Below are 27,522 nucleotides of genomic sequence, written 5' to 3'. Positions count from 1 at the left end.
CAATAGCCAAAAATACATTGTATGGGTCAAAATTATTGATTCTTCTTTTATGCCAAAAATCATTAGGATATTAAGTAAAGATCGTGTTCCATGAAGATAATTTGTAAATTTCCTGATTAGTAATATGCATTGCTAAGAACTTCATTAGGACAACTTTAAAGGCGATTTTCTCAGTATTTAGCACACACACATATATATATATATATATATATATATATATATATATATATATATATATATATATAAATAATGGATGTATGTGTGTAATAATAACTAGTCATTGTTAATAATAGCTAGCTGCAATTTAAAATGAGGAGCTTGTCAAAATTTGAACTAACCCTCTGTTCTTATATTCCTTTCACTTCTGTGCCATAACTGCATGAGATCTTATTAACGTGTCATAGACTGCTGCAGCTGGTTCGGCGGTTGGTGGATTTTCGTCTTTCTATCGTCCCGGGAAAGCCTGCGAAGCAGCCGCAGCGTTTAATGAGCTCCATTCATCTGGACCAGCATGACCGAGGCGATTTTTCCCGTCTTGTAGACTGACGTAACAATATTACAATGAAAGGATGCATTTTCTTGGGCTTTATGAAAGTCTCGGCTCTCGTATAGTCACCAGGGGGCATGCACACGTCAATGCAGCGCGGGAAACATTTTAACATCGTAACATTGTAACGTCGGACCGGGGGAACGTTCGAATGGACGTAGGAGCAGCTCCGCGGCTCTTCATATCGCTGTAGTTTGTGTTACGGGAGGTTCCTGCTGCCCCCATCCATCTCTCCGGCTGTTGTTGTGAATTGATCTAACATGGCGACTGTGCCCGTCTATTGCATCTGCAGATTACCTTACGACGTAACCCAGTTTATGATCGAATGCGACGCCTGCAAAGACTGGTTTCACGGCAGGTAACCGCAATATTTCGTTCTAATTCAACTATTTAAGTGTGGATTTGGATGGAAGCGTTTTGCTCGCGTGCGCACATTTTGTATTGCTCTGAAGAGCGAGGGCCGCTTGAAGAAGAAGGCGGAGTTATATTTAGCTGGCTCGGTTGACACATTTTTGTGAACGGTACAAAAAGATTTGCTTAATCGTAAAGCCATTTCGATGTATTTTCCACGATGTGTGCTCGATCTGCGTGCATCGCACGCTTTGGTTGCGTCTCAGACTGGACGTTGTCGTTGTAGTGAGCCGTGTGTGTCTGCGAAGACGAATGGCTTTTCTTTTACACATTTTACCTTCCTTTATGCGCCCTATTCTTCCAGATTTGCTCCTACATCGGTGCTTTAGGGGGCTTTGAACTGTATAAAAACTGCCCTTGTCCTTTCTGGTGTCTGCTGGAAGAATAATAGACTGCATATGAGCCAGACATTGCAGATTCAGAGCTGCTCTGCACATTTGTAACACGTATGACATCTAACCATTACCATACACTGTATTCATCATAATCAAGACCAGTTAGTTCAGATTTATATAGCTGTGAAGCATCACTGACAGCAGCATGAGTCGGAGCAAACGAGTTTAGCTCGATCCAATATTGCAATAATTGCTTTATTATAGTATAGGAGTCGATCTGTAGTCTATTTAACGAATTCATCTTAAATTTCCCCCGCTGATTGTTTTGTTTGCTGAGCGAGAGCGAAACTTACGCGAGAAAAGGTTTTAAAATTCTGTTTCTTCAATGTAAACAAAGAACAAGCGTTCCAGTTCACTGACTGATACATTTACGCGCGTTTAATTTTAACCCTTTAATGAGCCGAGTGATCGTTACTCTTCAAAGGTTCCGGTCAAGAATCTGACTACATGACGCCTATTATCGTTTAACGATCTCAAGAGAGTGACATGCACATTCTGTCTCGTTGTCAGAACGAATATGCGGTTAACTGCATATTCAAATGTGTATAAATTGTTGGAATTGACACTGATGTGTTTGTTTCTGTTGGAGTGACTGAGCTTTACCGCCCTCAGTGATTTTAAACCTCTGTGACCTTTATTAAAGGGGTCATACGATGCTTTTTTTAAAATAACATTATTTTGTGTATTTGGCATAACAGAATATGTTGACATGCTTTAATGTTCAAAAAACACATTCTTTTTCGAATACTGTACATTATTGTAGGTCCTCTATGCCCCGCCTCTCTCAAACGCTTCTCTCCTTCCGATAAGCGCAGTCTGCTCTGATTGGCCAGCTGACCCAGTGGATTGTGATTGGCCGAACACAGCAAGCACTCATCGGAAATGTAACGCCCCTTACCATAATCGCGAGCTTCATCTTTCAAAATAAATGTAAAGACAGTACATAATGTCATTAGTTTTACCATCAGTTCAACCCCGTAAGGGGAACAGAGTCGCGTGACCGACACAGTGATGAAGCTGGTATGTGTTTGCAGTACACAAGCCACGGTTAAGACAGCTGACTCCACTGTGATGTGACCCTATCTCGCGCTCTCTCTCTCTCGCTCTCTCTCACTCTCTTTTTCATGCTCTCTCTCTCTCTCCGCATTTGAACAGTCAATAGCAAATACTTAAACTAATAACAAAACAGTAGCTGATTCAGAAGCGCCAGATTGTCATAGCAAAGTCAGAATTACCTCCTCTCCTAGGTTCACGAAACGGTCGTCCATAAAATGCGTTGCTGTTCTGTTGTAAGTCATCTTAAAGATTCCTAAATGCATCTACTTTCGGAAGGCCAAATAAAGTGCTTTTGCTTTCGCACTGAAACACACAGCGTCTCCCTGACATGGCTGCTTCAACACTAACTGCGGTTACTGAAACCACACCTTCTTTCTTTGCCTGCACATTTGGGTGCATTATGCAAATATTTCCACATAGTGAGGTAGATATGTGGGGGCGTGTTAGAACGAGCCATTTTAGGAGGGCGTGGCAGAGTCTTAACTTTGATAAAGAATATCTCTGTGGTTTTGAGACTTTAGTCTTTGCAACTTCAGGGATCTTATCTATGCACAATCAGCTTGTAACACTCCAAAGAGAAAGGAAAACTTGAAATCGCATCATATGAACCCTTTAAGAGGGTATGGCTCAGCTGAGGAGAGAAACCAGTTATGGCTAAGTATGGCTTAAAAGTGTGTACACGCTGATGTTAACACACATAATTCGTTATTAAGCTGTTTATGACAGCAGTCTTATCAGAAAAATATTTTCAATCTTTTTAGTAGGTCTGTTACTGTGACATTGCAATAGTGCAGTCGAATGTTCAAGATAGTAATTATTTTTTATGAAGCATTCACCAGTGCAACATTTGTGTGCAGTATCTCATAATTTAGTACAATATCTGCAAATGCCATTAGTTTGGTTTTTTTATGCTTGCTAGCTTTAAAATAATCACACTGCTTCAAAATAAATCATGTTATATAGCATTTAGGTATGTAGCTAACTTAATGTGCTTTATTATAGTTTCTCTATGGAAAATATAGTGATGTTTATAAGAATTAGCTTTATGTTCCATACATCTTGAATTTAAACTGGTCACGCTTCTAAAAGATATATATGAATATTTAAGTTTAATTTTACAGTTTCGAAAGGTTTCAATTGCAGCATTCATAGATAAATCATAGATATTTGTTGTCTTGCGAAATGCACAGTGTTTATCATTTCTCGATAGACATACAGAATCTGCGCCCGCAGAAATGCACAGAAAGCTCAGCAGATTTCATAGAACTGGAATGCCTGTCATTCACAATCATACACTTCCCCCACCCTTTATGTATGTTTATTACATTTTTTGGTTAATTTGATGATGATAGGAGTTAGGGCTGCACGATTATGACAAAAATCATAATTGTTGATTATTCCCTTGAAATTGTAATTGCGATTATTAATTACGATTATAACAATTTACATTGAATGATGTTTATACCATTGTTTGATGCAACTGCATGCCGTATTTTTATATGAAAATAAACAAGCTGAAAACACTCTAACTGAAAAACTTCTAGTGCTTTTCTATAGTATTAATCCTCAAATGTCAAATACATCGGAATATATGAATGGTATTATAATGTTATACTAAAACTAAAACAATGGAAAAAACCCTTAATATAACATGTAGAAAGAAAAAAAACATATCTTAAGCGTGCAGAGCAACATAAGTGGACTTTGAATGATTAATTGCCGCTTTGAATGATTACATAATTGTGGCATCCATAATTGTAATTGCGATTAGAAATTAGATTAATTGTGCAGCCATAATAGGAGTGTAATACACTCAGCTTCATTAAACACACTTGACTGCTTGTAAATCCATTGCACAGAATTCAACTGGTAAGCTCTTCTTTTTGTCTTTTTTTTTTTTTTTTTGGCCTGGTTATTTTTTTTTAATTTTATGTTTTTTTAATAAAATGGAGTTTCTATCCATTGCACAGAATTCAACTGGTAAGCTCTTCTTTTTGTCTTTTTTTTTTTTTTTTTGGCCTGGCTAATATTTTTGAATTGTCAGTTCTTTCATTCAAAGTGAGTTCCAGCTGGCCATTTGTACACTGTAAAAAAAAATCTGTGACATTTACGGTAAAATACCGGCAGCTGTGGTTGCCAGAACTTCACCGTTAAAAATATGGTAGAAACATTTTACAGACTTAACTTAAATTCACAATAAAAAAATCTTATTTAATTAACTGATGTAATGTTAATAAACCAGCATATTGAAGTACTAATATCTGTTTTAAACCATTGAAATGCTGATAACCACCAAAAACGGGTGGTGATGAGAAAGTCACATGATGAATCAAAGCTCATCACAATAAGCTCTTCCAAAAGCTGAGAAGGAAAATACTAATATATATACACAGAAGGTGCACAGTGTCATTCATACAAACACTAAACACCATCATGGTAACACACATGATACTGAAATAATGCAATAAACATTAATTTAACAACATTAGATGTAAGATAAAACACTAATGCATACAACTGATAAGAAAAAACTAAGAAGAAACATAGTTATTTCAACGAAAAAACATAAAATATGAAGTGTCATGCAGGGAATTCTGGGAGTGTCAATTTACAGTTTTTCACTAAATTATACAATGACTTTTTCGTTTTCACATCCAAAAACCGTAATTTTAACAGTATTTTACTGTAAAATTACATTGAATGTAATTACAGTTATTCACCGTATATAGTATGAAAACTTACTGATAACCAATTAACAGGTTTTTATTGTAGCCTTTTTACAGTCTTTTACTGTTAAAATCACAATAATTCTTTACAGTGTAGGAAGAACCTCTGTAAGTAACTTAGGATCAGGGTTCCCAGAATTACAGAAAATCTGGAGCTTGTTAAAGTTGTGTTTTCCAGGCCTGAAAAAAAGGAATTCATATAATGAATATAAATTTTTTTTTCTAGTTTGCCCTATGCCATATCTTTTATTGGCTATAAATGGGTGTATGGCTATATTTCAGTGCTTGGGTTTAAATTATGAAGAGTAAATATGTTTACAAGCCATAATTATATGTTCTGCTTTTCAGGAATCTTCAAATCAATGAGTCCAAATGGTTTGTAAAAATACTTACCACAGATTACTGGAAAGCTAAAAGAAAATCCATAGAAATGTATAGGTCAAAAAGTGTGGGAACCCTTTAAGGTTACACAGCATGTGAACTCTGTAACCACACTTTTTAGCTCACTTTCACCCCTTTGCAGCCATGGGACCTAAAGCTTATCTACAAGGCTACTTCATAATTTTTTACTCTTAGAAATAACTTTTTTAAAACTGATCAGATGACAGATGAGCATCATCATCAAAGATATTAATAAGAAGTTCCACTTCCACAATATTACATCTTCCTGTTGTTGCCTGAATTAATCATATAACAGTCCTAGTATTTATACATGTTATATATGTTTAATCTTTAATATATTATAAATGTTTAATCAGTTCCAAAATGTTCCTCTATGATCAGCATACATTTCCATCAAGAGTAAACATGTTGATATAATGATTTCTACAAGCTTACTGGCAGGCGAACAGAAATGAAGGCGCTTTTTAACACTGCTGTCTGAAACACACACACACACACACTGAAACACATGCCGGTGGTTGTGGGTGTGTGCTCTCGACGACTCAAGTGGTAATGAATGACATCATTCCCGTCTTTCACAGGGCAGGATGCCAGCTACAAGTGTCGCATCAGATCCTAAATGAGATTTGTCCCATTAACGATAATAGCTAGTCTGTGACAGAGCAGCTTTGGACTATTGTGCAAGTTTATTAAATAAGTTATAATAACACACTAACTGCACCTGCCTTGAGGACGACTTTACATGGAGAATCATTTAGAGTCGCCATAATATCATGGTACATTCCATAATGCTTTGTTGTTGTTTTTGTATTTGCAGATCAAATCTATTGTACTGCAAATTACCAAAACTCTAATATAAGGTGTTTTTTCTTTGTATTTGGCTTTATGTTTTTTTTGGTCTGTCATAACAGTGCGTATTTACATCGTCTCAAGAGTGACAATCCAGTCACATGTTCTTCCAGGGACGTCGGCCTCATGCCTGATTCATTTTGTTGAATGGCCTTCCAGTTATTTTTTTTTCCTCTGAATTTTCTTGACTTTTGACCGATGTGACTCTAGGAGTCTAGTTGTCATTACACTGTTGATCATGCTACTTTCTTGTAATTCAGGCACGAATTAGAGTACAAGAACTGCATTGAGGTACTGAAGATGTCGTTGCTGCTTTCTAAGACGCAACTATTTCCGGAAAGTGCTTTTGAGACTTTCTCCTAGGACTGTTGACACTTAACATACAAAATGGCCCTGTAAATAAGCATCATCATGTGCTCTGCTGCGGATCCATCGCAGGTGGTTGCACAATGAGACATGTTGTATTGAATGTCATTTGACAGAGAGAAAGCTTTGTCTATTCAGTCTTAAAGCAACTGGTCACACAAAAATTCATATTCTCTTATTATTTACTCACCTTTCTGTTGTTTAACCCTTTTTCCTGTAGAGGTTTTTGAAGAACCTTCACAGTGTACTTCACAAGTAATATAGCACATATATATTATTTTCTAAAGTTTTTGGTGCATTTTGGATCTTGACCACTGTGGTTATAAATTATTGTTGCATGAATATTCTTCAAAAAAATCTACTTTTGTGTTCTCTAACAGTAAAAATGGCAAATTCAGCTTTACCATCACATTTTGCCATCACAGGAGTATGCCATTTTAAACTATATTAAAGTAGAAAACAGGTTTTTTTTCATTGTAATCATATTTCAAAATATTATGCTTTTACTGTTTTTTTATTTAATTTTAAATGATACTTTTTTTTTTTATACAAACATTGAGACTACTATCAAAAACATGTTACATATGTACATTAAATGATTTTTGTTTTATGTGGAATACAAAATAATTTTTTTTAAGGGTTTTGAATTACATAATGGTGAATAAATAACTGAACAATATAACATTTTGGGTAAACTGCTCCTTTAATTTGAAAAGGGATTGGCCTCTTAATGGCAGCATGCAGATGCTCATGATAAGGATTAGCTGAGGAAAGTCGAAGAGTGTATTTCACTGCTAAACCTGATGCACGAGAGGGCGGTTTGACCCTTCACACCCACATGCACTCTTTGTTGTACTGAGACTCAGTGAGACTTGGCTTCTTTCCCTTTTGCTATGATTCAAGGGTGCTGACACCACCCACCATCTGAGTGGACAGCATGTGTGATATTAATACCACTGCACATAGTAATTATACCACTGGAGGAGAGCCATAGTGGACACTCCCAATTCAGTATTTACTCATGACCCGTGAACAGCTCCTTCTAATGGCAGGAATGTGTTATAGGGTTTATATTATTATAGGGAGAACATTTGCTCTGCAGATGGGGTGACAAAAATGCATACAGTGCCTATAAAAAGTTTTGAGCTTCTGGGAGGTTTTTCATGTTTGCTTCATTTACACCATTGAAATGTTTTTGTTTTTATTTTTGCTACTAATCAGACTTGTAATGTCAATATAAAACAGATGTGAAATAATTAGAGATGAAAATTCTCGTTTCCTCACTTTCTCACCCTCATGCTGTTCCAAACCTATATGACTTTCTTTTTTCCGTGGAACCCAAAATAAGATATTTTAAAGAATGCTGGTTTGTTTTGGTTCCTATTGACTTCCATTTTGACCCTTCACACCCACATGCACTCTTTGTTGTACTGAGACTCAGTGAGACTTGGCTTCTTTCACTTTTGCTATGATTCAAGGGTGCTGACACCACCCACCATCTGAGTGGACAGCATGTGTGATATTAATACCACTGCACATAGTAATTATACCACTGGAGGAGAGCCATAGTGGACACTCCCAATTCAGTATTTACTCATGACCCGTGAACAGCTCCTTCTAATGGCAGGAATGTGTTATAGGGGTTATATTATTATAGGGAGAACATTTGCTCTGCAGATGGGGTGACAAAACTGCATACAGTGCCTATAAAAAGTTTTGAGCTTCTGGGAGGTTTTTCATGTTTGCTTCATTTACACCATTGAAATGTTTTTGTTTTTATTTTTGCTACTGATCAGACTTGTAATGTCAATATAAAACAGATGTGAAATAATTAAAGAGATGAAAATTCTCGTTTCCTCACTTTCTCACCCTCATGCTGTTCCAAACCTATATGACTTTCTTTTTTTCCGTGGAACACAAAATAAGATATTTTAAAGAATGCTGGTTTGTTTTGGTTCCTATTGACTTCCATTGTATTTTTTTGGTAATACAATGGAGTTGAATGGGAACCAAAACTTTTTAGCTCTTCACAATATTATTCTTCAGTGTTACACAGAAGAAATAATAGGTTTGGAACAACATGAGGGTGAGTAAATGATGACAGAATTTTCATTGTTGGGTGGACTGTCCCTCTTATATGACACGCTAGTGCACTCAGTTGGGTTTTCAAGACACAAATAGTTAAACGAAGATCACTTGTGTGAAGTCAAGGGTCACTAAGTGACTACTGACAACTCTGAAGTGACTGTGATACAACAACTGTTGCTTGGGTGCTTCAACAGCTTAATGGGACAGTGGTGAAGAGAAAGCCACTGTTAAAAATGTCACATGACAGCTCAGTTGTAGTTTTGCCAGAAGGCATGTGGTAGACTCTGAAGCCAGCTGGAAGAAGGTTGAGCTTGTTGGCCATCAGACTAAATGCCATATTTGGCGTATACCAGCTGCATATATCACCCTGCAGCCCAAGACTGGTTGCCCACTGAAGCTAAGCAGGGTTGAGCCTGGTCAGTACCTGGATGGGAGACCTCCTGGAAAAACTAGGTTGCTGCTGGAAGAGGTGTTAGTGAGGCCAGCAGGGGGTGCTCACCCTGCAGTCTGTGTGGGTCCTAACGCCCCAGTATAGTGACGGGTACACTATACTGTAAAAAAAGCATCGTCCTTTGTATGAGACGTTAAACCGAGGTCCCGACTCTCTGTGCATCCTGGCCAAATTTGCCCATTGTCCTCTGACCATCATGGCCTCCTAACCATCCCCATATCTACTGATTGGCTTTGTCTCCTCTCCACCAATAAACTGGTGTGTGGTGGGCGTTCTGGCACACTATGGCTGCCGTCGCATCATCCAGGTAGATGCTGCACAGTGGTGGTGTTTGAGGAGATCCCCTCCTTCCATGTAAAGTGCTTTGAGTACCCAGAAAAGCGCTATATAAATGTTTGAAATTATTATTATATTGAACACTGTGCATCATCGGAAACGCACCATCCCCACCGTGCAGGACTGGGTTATGGACCAGGACGGTTCCCTGGGGCCTCGGACCTCCAAAACCTCAGGACATGTAGCCTGAGCCTGCTAAACAAAGCAGACCACTAGGGCTTCTCTAAGGGGCAGCCATGGCCTGGAAAATAGCAGTGGGTAGATAATGATTGGAGAAAGCCATCTGTTAACATTCCCATTCGGAATATTTCATCAGAATCCATGGCTGATTTTGAATGGCTGTCAGTGAAGTATGATTCTATTAGAACCAGATCTTTGAGTACTTGTGTAGGCAGTATATATGTTTTACAGAACCATGATTAACCAGATTTTATTTGCCGTTAACTCAGTGCTGATATGCTGTTTGTTATGTTACAGCTGTGTGGGAGTGGATGAAGATGAAGCACCAGATATTGACATCTATCACTGTCCTAACTGTGAAAAGACCCACGGCAAATCCACCTGCAAGTATCTTTCATTTATACTGTGAATGAATTAGGTGTTACTCAAGTCAAGTCACCTTTATTTATATAGCGCTTTATGCAATACAGATTGTTTCAAAGCAGCTTTACAGTAATAAACAAGAAAATAACAGTCAAATGAGACAAAGTTCAATTTTAAACAACAATGGGGTTATTATTCAGCTCAGTGTTGATTCATCAATTATTAAATGTGTTCAGTTCAGCTATAAGCAGCTCTATAAAAGGCGAAAGTGTTGCTATTCAGCTCAAGTTAATTCATTGTTTATATATAATTCATTATTCATATATAGGTCTCTTGAAGCGTCTTGGAGACGTTGCCACAGTTCTTCTGGATTTAGTCTATCTCAGTTTGTTCTGGATGAAGATGAGACCAGATCTCTGTGTGTAGCACTGGCTGTTTTCAGACTCCATGTGCAAACAAAAATTTCACTGGATTATTACAATTAATGGCAAAATGAATGAATGATATTTCCTACTGACACACTACAGCAAAAGATATAAAAAAACTACTTTTATTATCTGGTGAAAATACTAGTGTTCTGATCATTTTGGCCACCACTGTATACACACACACTACCATAAATATATGTAATATTAAGCAGCACAAATGTTTTTAACATTGATAATAATATGTTCCTTGATAACTAATTCAGCATTTTAGAATGATTTCTGAAGGATCATGTGACACTGAATACTGGAGTAATGATGCTAAAAATTCAGCTTTGGTATTGCAGGAGTAAATTACATTTTAAAATATATTAAAATATAAAACATATAATGTTATAATAAATAATGTTCTAAAATGTTACTGGTTTATTGTATTTTTTTTTCTCTTTGTTTGGATTTAATTTATATTTTAATTAATCATCATTTTCAGTATTATATTTTTGTACAAAAAAAAGATGAGGGTCTTTATTTGTTGTATCAATCCAACACTTTAATAAATAAAAACAAGCTTTAGAAAAGTGATCAAATTGATTTACAACTAAAGTAGATTTATCCCATTAAAGACCTCCAACTGAATTTAGATTTACGAAAATAATTCACTTTAAAATGACACAGTTTTGGTTACAAACCAAACCATTATGTTGATGTTTAAAATGTTCTTATTTTCTGTACACACTCATACACTTATGCTTTTGCTTTTGCAGCTTGCAAACGTTTTTGTAATTTTTTTGCTTCATAAAGTAACTGTTGTCAATGAAAAAGACTTAAGTATATTGTGTTCGGGGTGTCTGATCTTGATTTGGCTGGTTTCATCTGTTTACAATTTTAACAGTGAAAAAGAAAAAGAGCTGGAATAAGCATGACACGGGGCAAAGTGGAGACGTCAGACCGGTTCAAAACGGCAGTCAGGTGTTCATAAAAGAGCTGCGCAGCAGGACATTCCCCAGGTACAGTACACCTTTGTGAAGATCATGCCAGTGAAGAATTTAAAGGGCCAGTGCTCCTGATAAAGTCCAAGTCCTTCAGTTCATTTAGTGTCCAGTAGATGGCGCTCCATGTACAGCTTTGCTCAGGCTCTGAACTTTCCACCAGACATGCAAACTGATGAAGATTCCAGTATGATGTCTTGGAGAAATAGTGTAGGTAACATGCTGACGGTTTGTTTTCCACTGCAGTGCAGAAGATGTAGTGGTCAAGCTGTCTGGAAGTCAGATGACGTTGGACTACCTTGAGGAGAATGGATTCAATGAGCCAATTCTCATCCAGAAGAAAGATGGGCTGGGGATGGCTATGCCTGCACCCACGTTCTACGTCAGTGATGTGGAAAACTATGTTGGTAAGTGTTTTATGAGGTATGATAAAACCAATGTTCCTCTTTTTTGATGATCAGTATGGAAGTATATCTGTATGTGCAATATGTTTATGTTCTCATTTGATTTCTAACTTTTCTCGTTCAAAGGACCTGATGTTCTTGTGGATGTTGTCGATGTGACCAAACAGACACAAAGCCAGATGAAGTTGAAAGAATTTGTTGATTTTTACTACAGCACAAACAGAAAGAAAGTATTAAATGTGATCAACCTAGAGTTTTCAGACACAAGGTAAGCAGTCCTATACAAAGTCAGATAGGGTTGTGAAGATGGTCTATACAAATGCCAGTGAAATTTCACATTTTTGGTAGCAATTTTGATACAGCAAATGCACTAACGCACACGCCTTTATATATTTCAAAGGTCATTATTATTAACATAAATATTAGCAAATTAAAAGGCATTTAGCCTTTTTTCTTTCTCAGTTAAACATTGCTTCAGTTTTTTTCTAAGTAATAATGAAAAATGAAAATGTTCACATTTTACAACAGATACATGTAGCAACAATATTAAGTACAATACACACTCCAGATGTCAGTTTATTAATGTGTGTCATTTCATTTTGTAACAGGAGTATTTACTATTCTTCCTTTTATGTCTCTAGAATGGCCGATATTGTTGAGAGTCCGCAAATAGTTCGGAAGTTATCCTGGGTGGAAAATTACTGGCCTGACGATGCATTGTTGGGGAAGCCCAAAGTGTCCAAATACTGTCTCATATGTGTGAAAGACAGCTACACAGACTTCCACATTGAGTGTGGAGGTGCCTCTGTGTGGTATCATGTACTTAAGGTGACTCCTGCATGTTATATCTCAATGTTATTGCTAAAATGAAAAGTATTTCAAATTTGTATTCATTATTCTTAACGCTTACCATGATTTTACTTAAAGGGTTAGTTCACCCAAAAAGACTGCGTTTTACTCACCCCCGAGGCATCCTAGGTGTATATGACTTTCTTCTTTCAGACGAATCCAGTCGGAGTTATATAAAAAATAGTCTTTGATCTTTCAAGCTGTTTAATGCCACTCAGCGGGTGTTGCGTTGCTTCAGTCCAAAAGAACTTAAATAAAAATCGCCCATCCATAAAAAAAGTGTTTCACGCGGCTCCGGGGGGTGAACAAAGGCCTCCTGTAGCGAATCGATGCGTTTTTGTAATAAAAATATCCATATTCAAAACATAATAATCACTTTAATGTAGCTTGCGCCAACAGTTGTACACGGAAGCAGCTCCGGGAGGATGACGTATGAGGTCAGCGTTGCGCATGCGCCGGTGAGTCTCGTGAAAACCAACGTTTGTTTAACAGGAGCAAAGGAAGCAAAGTTTCCTTACTTTAGCAAAGGAAAACCAGTCTCCTCTTGGCTTATATCGAAATCCTCTGACATTCTTCTTTACAAATCCTCGTTTTGTACTTCTAATTCTTGACCGTTGTTTTGTTTTGATCTCTCCGCTGCGTTTCCGCGTGCGTCACTTCATGAGCGGCGCATGCGCAAAGCCGACCTCATACTTCATTCCCCCTGGAACTGCTTCTGTTTACAACAGTGAGCGCAAGCTAGATTCAAGTGATTATTACATTTTGAATATGGATATTTTTCTTATCAAAAACGCATCGATTCGCTACAGAAGGCCTTTTCAGTTCTTTTGGACTGAAGCAATGCAACACCCGCTGAGTGGCATTAAACAGCTTGAAAGATCAAAGACAATTTTTTATATAACTCCGACTGGATTCGTCTGAAAGAAGAAAGTCATATACACCTAGGATGCCTCGGGGGTGAGTACAACGCAGCCTAATTTTCATTTTCGGGTGAACTAACCCTTTAAGGAAGTGTTGTATTTTTAAATGATTTTAAAGTATGTAATTTATTGATTAATTAATTCATCAGTTATTAATATGGTGTAAAGTAAAACAAAAGTCGTAATTTCTGTGAGTAACTAATTTATATTGTCAATAATTAACTAGTCAATTTAGTACATAAGATTGACTTTATTACATTGTTCTCTTGAATACTTGATTTGAATTGACCAAGCACTGCATTCATTCATTTGAATACTGTTGCATAGTGGGTGTTGAACTTTGTATTTCATCTGTGTGTTGTAAAGGGAGAGAAAATCTTCTTTCTGATCAAGCCCACTTCTGCCAACCTTTCTCTATACGAGCGCTGGAGGTCCTCCTCCAACCACAGCGAGATGTTTTTTGCTGACCAAGTGGACAAGTGTTACAAGTGCACACTGAAACAAGGGCAAACTCTTTTCATTCCATCAGGTGAGATTATTTTTAATCATTTTTACTTTTAAATGACTTCATGAAGTTCTTAGATAACAACATTGCCTTGTTTTGTATTTAACGGCAGGTTGGATTAATGCAATACTGACTCCTGTAGACTGCTTAGCCTTCTCTGGACATTTTGTCCACAGTCTGAGTGTGGAGATGCAAATGAGGTCAGTGATCTGCTCAAAGTAATCTACTCAAGACAATGTGTCAAAGTGAGAGAAATGTTGCATTTGATGCATTGTTAGATTAGCAGTATATCTCAGTATCAGGTTGTTTAAACTATGCTTACATATATAGAACTGTAAATATATTAAGTATAGTGGGGTGGATGCGTACTGAGATTATTATGTGGAATTATAAAGGCCTAATGTTTGCCATTTGAAAGTTATTCCATGCAGTTTGCCATGCAGTGACAGCTGGTGGACGGTGATGCAATTGAAGCGCTCAAGCATCAAACATTCCCTGTTCTATTCTTAGCACTTTCAAGCCTCTGTAGCAAGGAAAAAAAGAGGGGAAGTCAAGAGCATATGCTTTTGCCTTCTGAAGTGCATTTTTCACATGTGTGAGACCACGATTTCCTCTCAAGGCACACTTTTCAGTAATCCTCTTTGCTTCTCCACTCAGGGCATACGAGGTGGAAAAAAGACTCAAAGTTGCCAGCCTCACTCCATTTCCAAACTTCGAAACAGCATGTTGGTATGTGGGGAAATACTACCTGGAGAGGTTTAAAGGTGAGCAATTAATAAAAACTATTAAAAATAAATGAAAAAAAAAATATATATTTTTAGTTCATTTTGTAGTTTCACCAAACTAAAAGTAAAAAAGTACAAAGTGTCAACTTTTTTCACGGCAGCCATTTACGTTATTGCAAACTTAAATCATTCACAGCAAAGCTCCCATGTGTGACTCCCCTGAAGTGGCTTCAAAGGTTTTGCTTTCAAAAATTGCCTTTCCATCCTGCACAGCACAAGATTGATCCATAACAGTGAACTTTGGGACTGGAAATAAAAAGATCTAATGTCGTAAGGTAGACTCAAATGGCTTCCTTCTCGCTCGCTTCGTGCGTGATCCTGGAAGGGGTCTGCTGAGCAGATGAGGAGGGTCTGGATAGCGGTATATTATTGCAGTCATTAGATCGGTGCATCGTGGAGTTCACAGATGATTAGCTTCAAAAGGCAGAATCACTTGCTCCATTACAACCTGGTTTTTAAACTCCCCTCATCTGGACTGCGTGTTTATATTTCCACCATTTTACCCCGTCACGTTACTTAATTTTGCCAGATTGCTGTAGAGCGCACATTGCAAAAAGGACCGCAGTTGGTCTCCGAGCTATCTGATGTTCAGAGGGGGGAAATCGCCTTTCAAGGTCATCTTTTTAAGGGCTCAACTCTCGTGTGTGACTTCAGGTAGAGGGAAAAAAGTCCTTGGCCCCTGGCCCAGCAGGCCGACTGGGCCACTGCCAGCTCTATTGCTTCTCTTCTCATTTCAGTGTTTCAGCTTTCACTTTATGTTCATGTTATTAATTTAAATGCAGTGTGGAATATATTTCCTGTAGTGGCTGTTTATCCAGTCCAATGTAATCAATGTTGAAGCCGGTGCTCCAAAAAGGCGCATGACTGTTTTTGGGCCGCTCTGGATTGAAGTAATCAGTTTGATATATGAATGGCCTTTGTTAATGAACAGTAATGGGTTCGGTTGAAAATGTAGTCCATTTTTATTTCTGGTGTAATGTTTCCCCACTTCTTTCAGTGAGTTTCATGCTCTTGAGTGTTTCTGACAGGGCAACCACGGTCTTATGCATTGCTGCTAATGATTTAAGGAAAGTTGGACCTTTCACCAATTCGCCTATTTAGAAAACAGCCCTTTCTATGTTACTTATATGACACTAGATGAGTGTTTGGATCCAGATGGGAATAATGGACTCTGATGCAAAATTTCCTGATCATGTTGCAGGTTTACATAAGGCAAACAAACAGCCACCTCCTTACTTGGTACAGGGTGCCAAAATTGTCAACGGAGCATTCAGATCGTGGACTAAAAAACAGGTACATCTTGCTATGAATTGTATTATTTTCGATATTCTGTACTAGTTTTGCTGATTTAAATAATGTAAGTTGACCGTGACTCTTGCTTTTGTCTTTTTTCAAAGGCTCTTTTAGAACATGAGGACGAGCTTCCAGAAAACATGAAGCCACCACAGCTCATTAAAGACCTTGCCAAAGAGATTCGGATTTCAGAGGTGAGACGTTGTGAAGTCGTTGGAGACTTGTCTTTACTCTCATTTATTCAGATATGATCTGGATTTTTATTATGTAGAATGTCTTTGTACATGTTGAATCAACTATTGTCAGAATCAGTAATGGTTGACAACTTCCACTGTGTCTTTGACTCAGAACGCAACAAAAGCCATAAAGAATGAACCCAGCAACTCAAAGCCCCCGGCAGAGGAACCCCCGTCTGCTCCATCAGAACCAGAAGAGCCCATGTCCCCTGCCCACATCTCCACCCCTCCAAGAGATAAGCCAACCAGGAAGAAAGCCATAAAGCCACCCAAAATGCCCAAGGCACCCAAACCACCGAAGGAACCCAAAATAAAAGAAGGTGGCAAAAAGAAAACAAAGAAAGCGAAAGAAAGTATTTTACCTGAGAAAAAGCCCTCCAGTCTGGCAGCTCTTGAATCCCATGCAAAGGACATCCTGAACAAGATGGACCAGCCCAAAAAAGTAAAGTTTTCTCAGCCTTATGATATTCCATATATATTTATGTATTTGAAATTACTTGAAAGGGTGTATTTTAACAAAATACTTAATGCAATAAGTAAAATGTAGTAAAAATTTTGTACAAAACAAAACTACTGTTCAAAGGTTATTTGCATTATTTGATCACAGTAAAACAGTGAAATTGTGAAATATAATCACAGAAATATAAAACTATAAAATATAATTTAAAATATAAAACAGGTATTTTAAATTATATTTTATAGTTTTATATTTCTATGATCCTATCATTACTCCAGTCTTCAAAGTCAAATGATCCTTCATAAATTTTTCAAATATGTTAATTTGGTGCTCAAGAAATTATTATTATCAATTTTGAAAACTGATATATTTTTTAGGATTCTTTGATGAATAGGATTATTTTAAGTATAAATCTTCTGTAACGTTAGAAATATCTAACTTCCAGTAACAGTTTTGAATCGGTTTACTGAAATAAACTGAACATGAACAATATATAATGATGCTGCACTAGCAGAATCATTGTGAATATATGGTGAATATCTTTAGAACTCTCGGTAATGTCGGTATGCACTTGAATCCATTTATAATGTTCAACTTTTCTTGTCTCTCACATTACACAGCTGGTAAAGACTGGGATGAGTATCATGGAGAGGGAGATGAGTAAACCGAATGATGTTGATAAGTTTAAGATGATTCGAGAGCATAATAAGAGCAAGACGGAGGCCAAATGGAAATATAAGGTAAGTTTGTTAGATTTACAATATAAGGAAACAACTGTAATGAATAACTCTGGGTCGTGGTGTAACACAAGCGTAATGATTTCCTCCACTGCAACATAGATCAGTGCTAGAGCGAAGCTTTGAAAATCCATGCAAATGATATCAAACCCCGACAAGTTGAAAAGTAGCACATAGGGCTTTGCGATCCTCCAGAAGTGATTTACACGTTTCATATCAAAGCAATCAGCAGAAATAACTCTGCGGCTCAGTCACTCTCTTTGTTATGGGCTCATCAAATCAGCAGAACCCTTTACCCAGGCTCAGAGTTTACCTAATGCTATAATGCTATGTCATATCCCCGACATGCCAGCTAAGTATTTACATATGCCGTCCTTTCTGCTCTAAAAATGAGTGTGTTGTGTCATTATTGTTGGATAACATGGGATGGCTTTTGTAGGAAAAGCTTAATTCTGGTGAACGGAAGGCATTACAGGGCTTTCGTTCAAGGAGGAAAATTCAATGCCAGACAGCCCAGGAATGTTTGTAGTTGCTCCAAGTCTCCTGATCCGAGTGCTCCTTTGCTGCTTGCCAAACATTTGCAGATGGAGAGGAGTCTCTGCTAGATAGTCTTCAAGGTCATCAGCCGCAATGGCTTCATTCTTTGACGTCTGATCACAGTGGACGTGGCTGACAGATAGAAGCTGACAGTGAAGACCTGTGATATGTGTGAGACGGGAAGAGTTTCAAAGCACTGATTGTCGTTTGGGGTTTCTTTTCATCTTTCAGAATAGCAAACCCGATTCGTTATTGAAAATGGAAGAAGAGCACAAATTTGACAAAAGTCTACTCAGCCATAAAGACAATAAATTTTCATTTTCTTTGTCGAATAAGAAGTTGTTGGGGTAAGTGCAGTTGTATTGAACTTAATTCTGACATTTCATACATTTATTGATTTTAATAAAAATCATGTCATTATACTAATCATTTAGAAATATTTTAATTCAGTTGACAGCCCTAATTTTGAGCAATTCTGTGTTTTTGCACCAGATTGTCTCTTCTGACAATCCAACTAATGTTCTTTTCCATCATCTGGCTTTCTCAGATCAAAGATGCTCAAGACCCAGACCAATTCGAGTGTTTTTGGCTCAATACAGAACATAAAAGAAGAAAAACCCAAGCCCGTGAGAGACGAGTATGAGTATGTCTCTGATGAAGGGGAGCTTAAGATTGACGAATTCCCAATCAGGAGGAAAAAGAACGCAGTCAAGAGAGATTTTTCCTGTAAGGTTTCATGATATGCGATCTGGGTCAGGGTGATTTTCTGATTAAATAAAACATCATTTAAGAGCAAAAATGATTATAGACTTTATAATCAGGCCCAGATGGAATCTGCAGACTTCTGTTGCATTTATTACACAGATTTTAGGTGAAAGACTACAGTAATGAGTGTTAAACAGTACTATAGTCTTATTGGTATCTGAAAGTATAATCAAAAATATTTAATAAACAAACACAAAAGGGGCGGAGCAAGGGCCCAAAATTAAATCTGCCAATGACGAGTGAATTAAGTCAAATTTGACTGGTCATGAATAATTCTTATGGGCAATGATCTGTTTTTCATTACTTTAATAATATATTAAATATTACAAATGTAATAGTTTTTAAGAAGTAATATGTTGTCCTAATAACAGTGAATTATTTTGCATTTTGATTTCTTTTTCTTGCATCAGTAGATTATGATTATTATTATTTCACATGTTACGACATGTAGTAAAAAAAAATCCTAAATTTCAAGATAAAGTTGCAGTTACTGTCCTGTGCATTTAATTTAATGACAGTTTTTGCTTGTATTTGGCAGTGTCCATTTTGCTCCCTGGCTGATGCATATGTAGAAATTTGTAGTGACAGCCATTCAGATTACGTGGAAATCCTCTACCACCGATTCCATGTTGGCCTGCCTATAAGAGATACACTTGTCTTTTAACTTTCATCTCATGCTATGTGAGAATAATGCAGAACATCTGATGCTATTTACAGTTTTATCAAACATCAAAGAGCCCATTCAGCCAGCGAAAAAGCCAAAGCTACAACAGTCGGACATGAAGGTGAGCATAAACTCTATTTAGATAGCCGGTCCAGTGTTATTTGACAGAACATCAATAATATTTCTCTTTAATCAGAGAGTGGTAATAACATTAAAAGGCTGATTGACAGTAAACAGGAAGAAATTAGGACAAAATCTAAATCTCCAATCTTTATTTCATGAAGTAGCTAATTAAAACCTTCTGGATGCATTTAAAACATCATAGCGCTGATGTTCTCGGCTTGTAATAATTCACCCATTATGTTCCGACTTAAACCAACATACGGCACAAATCAAAGAGAGCAAGCTGCAAGACGGAGCCAAATATCACCTCAAAAGTGATGAAGGAAATAGCTGTGGACTGAATCAAATGAGAGTGAGAAAGTTGATCACGACAGAGGCCCACAGGCAAACTATTTTAGGGGTTACAGAAGGTTATAGGATATACCAATAAAAAACCACAAACCTAAGAAAAATCATGTCTACTTTTGATAATGTCTATGCACATATGTGTGCTCAGGTCAGGGTATATTAGTATTTTGCTAAGGCAAAACATTTACCAGCTTATGTGAAATGGAGTGTGTTTATACTTTTGTTATTTCAGAGTCCAGATTCATCAGATGAGGAATCTCTCCACATAGACACAGAGGCCAAGACAGAGGTCAAAGGTCGTAACTCCAAGGTCTCTAAGAATAAAGGAGGCAGTTCAGCTGGGATTCTGGATCTCCTGCAGGCCAGCAAACAAGTGGGCGGCATTGACTACAGCAACAACAGGTACACACATGACTGTTTTCCATATGTGCGTGAAAGGCTTTATTAATAGATCTTAATAGGTTATTTACTTATTTAATGTTTTTAGATTTGCTTTGGTATTTTTAGCAGCAGAACTTTAAAGAGTAAAGAGTGTCACTTCTGTGAATTTTAGCTTGGTATACTTTGGCATGCTGACACTATCAGAATGGCAAACGGTTTCTGAGAAATTAATTCCCTCTAGTACAGCATTGCCTTCAATATGACATTTCATAATCCATAGCCTTCGGTGATTGTGTAGATTTTGTGCAATGAAGTGTTCTAAAAATTTAGCCCATATATTTATTGATTTGAACTTCTGTCAATTTCGCATTTAAGCTTATATTTTTAAAAATGTTTTAGATGCATATACACATGCAGATGGACATCTTTAGCCCTTGCGCTGCACCCAACTGTGTTTGTTTCAAGTTAAAACAGTTTAAAAATACATGGCATTCTGTTCCATGCTGTTTTGCTCCATCCAACTGTTTTTGAACACAAGAATGTGTCTTGTGTGAAAAATCATGACTAGTATCTGACCCTAAACTAGTGTAATTATACAAGGCTTCCTTAAGCGACTAGTTGTTTAGACAATCCATCGATTGGTCCGTTTTGCACATCCTTAGTTAATGTGACAGAGTATGGACATGTTTTGTCTTTGGCAGAGGGCCATAGGGAACATACAATTTATGATGAAGCATGTCTGAACTGAAACACGTCATATTTCTAGCTTAACTGTTAGTTCTTACACTTCACACTGGCTGTAAACACATCGAGCACAGGCATTTCTTCATCTGTCGGACGATGGCGAAAGTAATAGTTTGCACGGTTCTTTATAAGCGGTTTACATGTGCTGGCATTATTTGTTTAATCCCTCTGCACTATTAATTTGTCAAATACAGCAAAAGCTTCAGGCCATTCCTCTTCGTTTTACTGTTTGCTGTTTTGGGCACATTTTTGATGGTCTATTTCCACTGAGCTGAAAGCTGCAAATCAGCTCAACACAAAATGAGAACGAAAACATGGCTAAAATATGTTAATTTCTCAAATAATTTTTTGTGCTTTTAAACCTGACATACGAGTGCAGGATTGTGGGGAGGAAATGCCTCCAGTCAGTTGCGACCACATTAAACGAGCTTTTGACTCATTGTTCCACTTCACTGGTTAATCACTTAATAGGTGGTAATCTGCACAGGCTAAATTTGTATTTTCTGCTGGTTACCTCAAGCTCAAAAGCAGATGTGGACACAATAGTCTTCTCAGATCACACGGCAGAATCTTCTTCTGACACGAAAAGATTTACGGTATATGAAGAGATTTATATGATGATTAACAGGAAATGAACGTTTAGTGGCAGGTAAGTTAGAAAAGCAAGAGTGAGATGTGCAGATAGGTGGTTTATTATTTTAGCAGATGTGATTGTAAGAGAACAAGTCAGTTCTGGTTTGTGCCTTTCAGTTTTGGTTGAATGACGGTTCAGTATAAATGGAACTAGAGACATTATAGATAATGCAGGCATACCTTGTGTTGAATCTTAACTTGGATTTTCATGTTAGTTTGCCAGGCCCACCCATTAAATGTAATTATCAACGAAACGGTTGCTTTAGATTCAAGTCCAGACAACAATGCCATACCTCCGCTGCAGTGGAAATGACATCAAACATTTTTATGGTGGTTTAAAGGTGATGTGTGTAATGTTTTCAATATTAAAATATTATACTATAATATGTATAATATTTCAATATTTTATACAATTATTTTTTGTTTTTTACTGTTTTGACTATATGTAAACTATTAGTTTTTCCCTGAAAGTGCAAAATTAGTTAGTTTTTTTTTTTTTTCATTTTTGGGATATCACCAGTGTTATTTTAGTATTGGTTATATATTATTATTATTATAGTATTTATAATTTTTTGAATAAGCTTTTATATTTTCCCTTTTCATTTAAGTTTAAGTTTTAGTAATTTTATGTGCTTTGTATTTAATTTAATTTAATTTATATCAAGATGCAAACAAATTTAATAATGCACATTTTTGCGTTTATTAAGTGATTGAAGACATGAACCGTAACTACAGTGGAAACACATTTTCTTCATGATGTATTCATGTGGTTTTTATAATTTGGCCTGGATATACCGCTTTATTCACAAATAGCTTTTCCTGATTTCGATTTTTAGTTGTAAATAAAAGCATCTTGACCACCAACCCAGCCAATGCTGTCTGTTTGGGACAATTTGTCTGGGAAATCTGTCTGACTCACTAGTGGTGCAGAAATTACACACTTCACCTTTAAGTGTGCATCTCCAACCTCGTTGCTTTCCATCACCCAACTCACTACCTAAAATTCGAATCGCTTCTCATTGCCACTGACACTCGGAGTAATGTACGTGTGTGTTGTGTATTTCTCATTGATGGACTTACAGTCAGCCACCTGCATCCCCCAGCACACAGGAGGCCATCCAGGGCATGTTGTCCATGGCTAACCTGCAGTCATCAGACTCTTGCCTGCAAACGTCCTGGAGCAATAGCCAAGCAAAGAACAACTCGCACAGCAGCACAGCCAGCAAGAAGCAGAGCAGCATGGCCGGAGCAGGGGGTAACAGCAAGCGACCGGCCAAACGCTTGCCCAAGAAGACGCAAAAGAGCAGCAGCGTGGACAGTTTGGACATGTTCGATGATGACCAGGACCACCTGGAAGCTTGCTTTAGGGATTCTGATTACGGTAAGTTCTTCAAACTTATACTTTTACTGTGCTTACAGCGACAGTTCACACAAAGTTGACTTTCTTTCTTCTGAGGAACCCAAAAGATATTTAGAAAAAAGTCCATAGTTTTGTTGTCCATACAATTAATTTGTGTAATGTTGCTTGGACCCCAAGCTTCAGAAGAAAAAAGGGTTTGGAATGGCTGAACTATCCCTTTAAGAACCCATTTGGAGAACAGATTGCAATTCTCTCATACCTTCATCTTGGATAGCTTGTTTGCACTATTATCAAGACCAATTAGTTCCTCTGAGACAATTTGTCAAGGATGTTTCATGATGGCTTGGAATTGCCCAGGTGCCCTTAGAGCAAAGCCAAACAGTGTAAATCTGCTCTATCAATGTTCTGATTAGAGTTTGATTTTGACTTAAGGGTTCTCATTCACGGAAAAGTGACAGGCGTGTTTACTCTCAGCTAGAACTTTTCAATCCCCCCTTCTGAGTGGTCTCTTTTATAGCTTTTGTGAACCCATTCCAAGAACAGCAAGACCATTAGTAGCCTGTTAATAATCCATTAGCATGAGTTTTAAACTGTTTTTTTAAATGCTTTTTGATCTGATACCCTAATTAGTCATTACTAGCACGCACATTCCCGTTTGGACTCACACTAAGAGAGAGTTTTATCAAACACACAGGCATTCCTCCTTTCTGTAAACATTTTTTTTTCTTTGTCTTGATAATTTAATTGTTGGAAATTGCGTGTTCCTGAGTAGTTGAGTTCAAAGAAGCTAGGTGCATGCAGGCCGAGGCAGGGCAAGGAACAGCTGCCGTGCATCTGTGTCACGCTAAACATCCTGTCCAATGAGAAAATACTTAGCACTGTAGTTTATGGAGTGCAAAAACAGGGGGCTTTCTCATGTAAAGCTATATGTTTAAAACTAATGTGCTTCGACAATGCACATTTACATTGCTTTCTCTAGCGACTTTAAACCATGCATATGGCGTTTCAAAAAGAGAAGACGTTCCAAAAGGAATGAAAATGGTGGCATCTGTAGAATTAGCTAACTTTTGCTTTTTGTAACCATGCATTTTCATTTATTTATTTTTGTTTTGTTTGCTTATAAAGATAATATTGTTAAACTATTGAAGTATTGTTGTTATTATGATTATTTTAAATGTATTACTCTTATTACTCTATATTAATTGGCATGAATGTATAGCCTTAGATGCTAAAAAGGGAATTAAATGAAAATGATGTGTTTTTGTTTGTTTTTTCCAGTTTATCCATCTCTGGAATCTGAAGAGGACAGTCCCATTTTCAAATCGAGATCGAAAAAAAGGAAAAATACAGATGACACTCCATATAGTCCAACAGGTAGTGCAAAGTTTACAGTTTCAGGTGGGAATCTGACTATAATGTAAATTGAACCACATGGGATTATATTCATACTGTTGCAGCACGAGTTGGGCCCACTGTACCACGACAGGAGAGACCAGCTCGGGATGGAGCACGTGTGGCGTCCATAGAGACAGGATTGGCAGCTGCGGCGGCTAAATTGTCTCATCAGGTTAATGCTTTATTACATTTGACATTTTATTATGTTTCTATTTTTAAATGAAGTAAATTCTAGGGATGCACACAATGAATATACTGTATATAAAGCTAAAATCGCAATATGGCTTAGTGTGATTTAATTCATTACATAAATACATGTGGTGCGTGTTTCAAAGTGTTCATTTCCATGCATGCAGCTCATAACCCACTGTTTTCAGTGTCTTGGAGCAGCTCCGTTCAAAGTTCATACTGCACTACACAAACTCCATTTCTGCATCTGCTCTGAGCTTGGTTCGCTTATAACATGTATTTGGGAATATATATCACCCACCTTCTCAAGGTTGCAATAAAAAGCATTTATATACACTTACTGTTACCAGCAAATGAGAAGCTGTGGTTTTCTACCAAAATAAAAGATGAATTGGATTAAAATTTGAAAATGAAGAAAGACAGCTAGTATTAGTATTGTAATTTTACAGTTGTACTGTAAAATAAAATTATTATATTTTTCTGAAATACTAATTTTTTTACATTTACAGTGAAATATTACAATAGTATTAATTTAGATTTTAAGAATGTTAGTTAGTAATAATAGTAATATAATAATCAGAATAAAATAATATTAATAATAATAATTTGTATTATTATTAATACTATTTTGTAATAATATTGGTAATCACAAAAGTTTGGCCTACAAACAAGCACAGCAAACCTAGTCTAATTAAAACTGCCAGAGAAATTGCATTAGCATTTTCCCCCCAATCGTATAGCCCTAGTAAATACTGTGTAAAACAATTAATTTATTTACAATTTTGTGGATGTTGCATTTGGAATCATTGCATTGCACCCCGCCATTCATTTACAGTCCAAATGCCTGAGACCACATGAACATTTTATCCTGGATATATAGTTTGTATAATTTTGAAAGATTAGATTTTGGATTTTGATGTACAATGAAGAGATATTTAACATCTTGCACTGTTTATGGTCACAAATTTGTGGCATTGACCATGTGAACTCCTTTGTGTCTTAAAGCACAAGACAAGCTTGTGAAGAACATGATCTTCAGGTTTTACACACACTTGTGGAGTTCATGCAGCTCGAGTGTCATTAAAGTAAAAGAGATGAATACCAAGAAATTCTGAATCCTTTCTAATAGCTTCCATTTTTTTAATAGAAACATCTTAAGACTGATTTAGCTAAATGGCCCTACTAACTAGTTCTTGCTACAGGAGGAGCAGAAGATCAAGAAGAAGAAAAAGAGTACCAAAAAGAAGCCCGTAGCTGTAGAGGAGCCTCACAAACTCTCTCAGGACAGCAGCTCTCCAGAACCCACCCCGGACTCTGAGACCAACCTGGGCGACCATGAGTACAGCACTGGAACGAGCAAGACCGCCGGCAGCTCGCAACCCATGGCCCCCGGAGTCTTCCTCAGCCAGAGACGGCCTTCATCATCATCGTCATCTCAGAACACTTCATCTGTCCCGCCAGCAAAAGTCGAACGTGGGAACTCGACAGACGCCAAAGGTGATTTTGGCCAAAACATAAATAAGATCTTCTGTGATGAGTATCGATTCATGTTTAAAGGTTTGTTTATGCTGCACTGGCCAATATGAGAGTTGCAATTTCGCGATCTTTAATAATTTATTGACACAGCTGTGGCTTAATAATGTATTGCCGTGATCACAGAGTTGCAAAGTTGTTGTTGCATATGCTAACCATTTTGCTTTGTCTCGCCCACAGCCAAGCGGCTAAAGAAAGGAATGGCAACGGCCAAACAGAGACTTGGAAAAATCTTAAAGATTCATCGTAACGGCAAGCTTCTGCTGTAACATGGACAATGGGTGACTTTCTCCTGACGTTTATGGACCCGTGGACTGATCCCTCCCTCCCTCGGCAAGCCGGGATGAGAGCATAAGGACTGAAACGGACAGGAACGTGAACAGGATCCCACAAGTTTTCAATTTCTAAGAAGAACATAGCTCAGATAGGTTTTTGCCTCTTCTTTTACTTTATAACTTTCAGATATTGAAAATGTACAGAATACCTGCTATTAATATTTTGTAAGAAGAATTTGTCTTGTTTTACTACAACTATCAGTTTATCAGGGGTTGCTAATATATTATAAGATACAGTAAATAGCAGTCATTCCAAGATAAAGAAAGTATCCCTTGCATGTATTCCAGTTGCATGCATTGTTTTGATGAGGGGAAAGGGTTGGTGGAAGGTTGCAAACAAGAATTACATTTTTGCTTATTGGATGTGGCTTATCATTGTCTTTTTTATTTTTTAGCAAGTATTACTGAAGACATGACGATTTTCACAGTAACTGGTGGGTGATTTTAATATCCCCCATTTGGAATTTACTTTCCTTAATCCTTAAGCAAAAAAGCATTTTTATACGCATTACCTACACGGGACAACTGAAAAAGTACTTTTCTGTTTGCTAAGCACTATCGCAGATAATATTTATTGACTGAATATAATTGTAAATGTCCTAGGTAGTTTGAAGCCCTAAGGCACTTACAAAACTTCAGTGAAGCACAAATATGAACTCTTATTTTTAGTAACATTGTATATCTTCACAGCTATTATAAAACGACAGCTTTTTAAAAATTGTTTCTTTTTTCTTTTTTATATAAA

General features: G+C 37.2%; 1 protein-coding gene across 2 annotated transcripts; it reads left to right on the top strand.

Annotated features, from left to right (window-relative positions):
* Nucleotides 1-434: 434 nt before the first annotated feature.
* Nucleotides 435-27,522, top strand: LOC107567592 (lysine-specific demethylase phf2). 2 transcript variants are annotated; one of them, XM_016253394.1, is made up of 22 exons: nt 435-905; nt 10,105-10,190; nt 11,488-11,602; nt 11,831-11,991; nt 12,115-12,256; nt 12,630-12,816; nt 14,124-14,286; nt 14,375-14,462; nt 14,920-15,026; nt 16,249-16,340; nt 16,445-16,534; nt 16,689-17,018; nt 17,654-17,773; nt 18,539-18,654; nt 18,855-19,033; nt 19,790-19,857; nt 20,440-20,609; nt 23,069-23,346; nt 24,604-24,699; nt 24,783-24,892; nt 26,112-26,406; nt 26,623-27,522. In XM_016253394.1, exons 1-22 carry the CDS (start codon nt 808-810, stop codon nt 26,709-26,711), a joined length of 3,180 nt encoding a protein of 1,059 aa, XP_016108880.1. In that variant the 5' UTR covers nt 435-807; the 3' UTR covers nt 26,712-27,522. The 2 variants fall into 2 exon arrangements, with proteins under 2 accessions (XP_016108880.1, XP_016108808.1); XM_016253322.1 differs by having other exon boundaries at nt 23,048-23,346.

Source organism: Sinocyclocheilus grahami, unplaced genomic scaffold, assembly GCF_001515645.1.
Source record: "Sinocyclocheilus grahami isolate Dianchi unplaced genomic scaffold, SAMN03320097.WGS_v1.1 scaffold3.1, whole genome shotgun sequence".
NCBI classification, from domain to species: Eukaryota; Metazoa; Chordata; class Actinopteri; order Cypriniformes; family Cyprinidae; genus Sinocyclocheilus; species Sinocyclocheilus grahami.
The sequence above is the reverse complement of the archived record's forward strand: the minus strand, read 5'-3'. Positions and strand labels throughout refer to the sequence as shown.

Excerpts from the sequence above, each read along its gene's own strand:
- LOC107567592 (XM_016253322.1), top strand. The coding sequence starts at position 808 with ATGGCGACTGTGCCCGTCTATTGCATCTGCAGATTACCTTACGACGTA. Across the intron at positions 18,655-18,854 it reads TCGAATAAGAAGTTGTTGGG|ATCAAAGATGCTCAAGACCC; the intron begins GTAAGTGCAGTT and ends TGGCTTTCTCAG. Across the intron at positions 26,407-26,622 it reads GAACTCGACAGACGCCAAAG|CCAAGCGGCTAAAGAAAGGA; the intron begins GTGATTTTGGCC and ends TCTCGCCCACAG.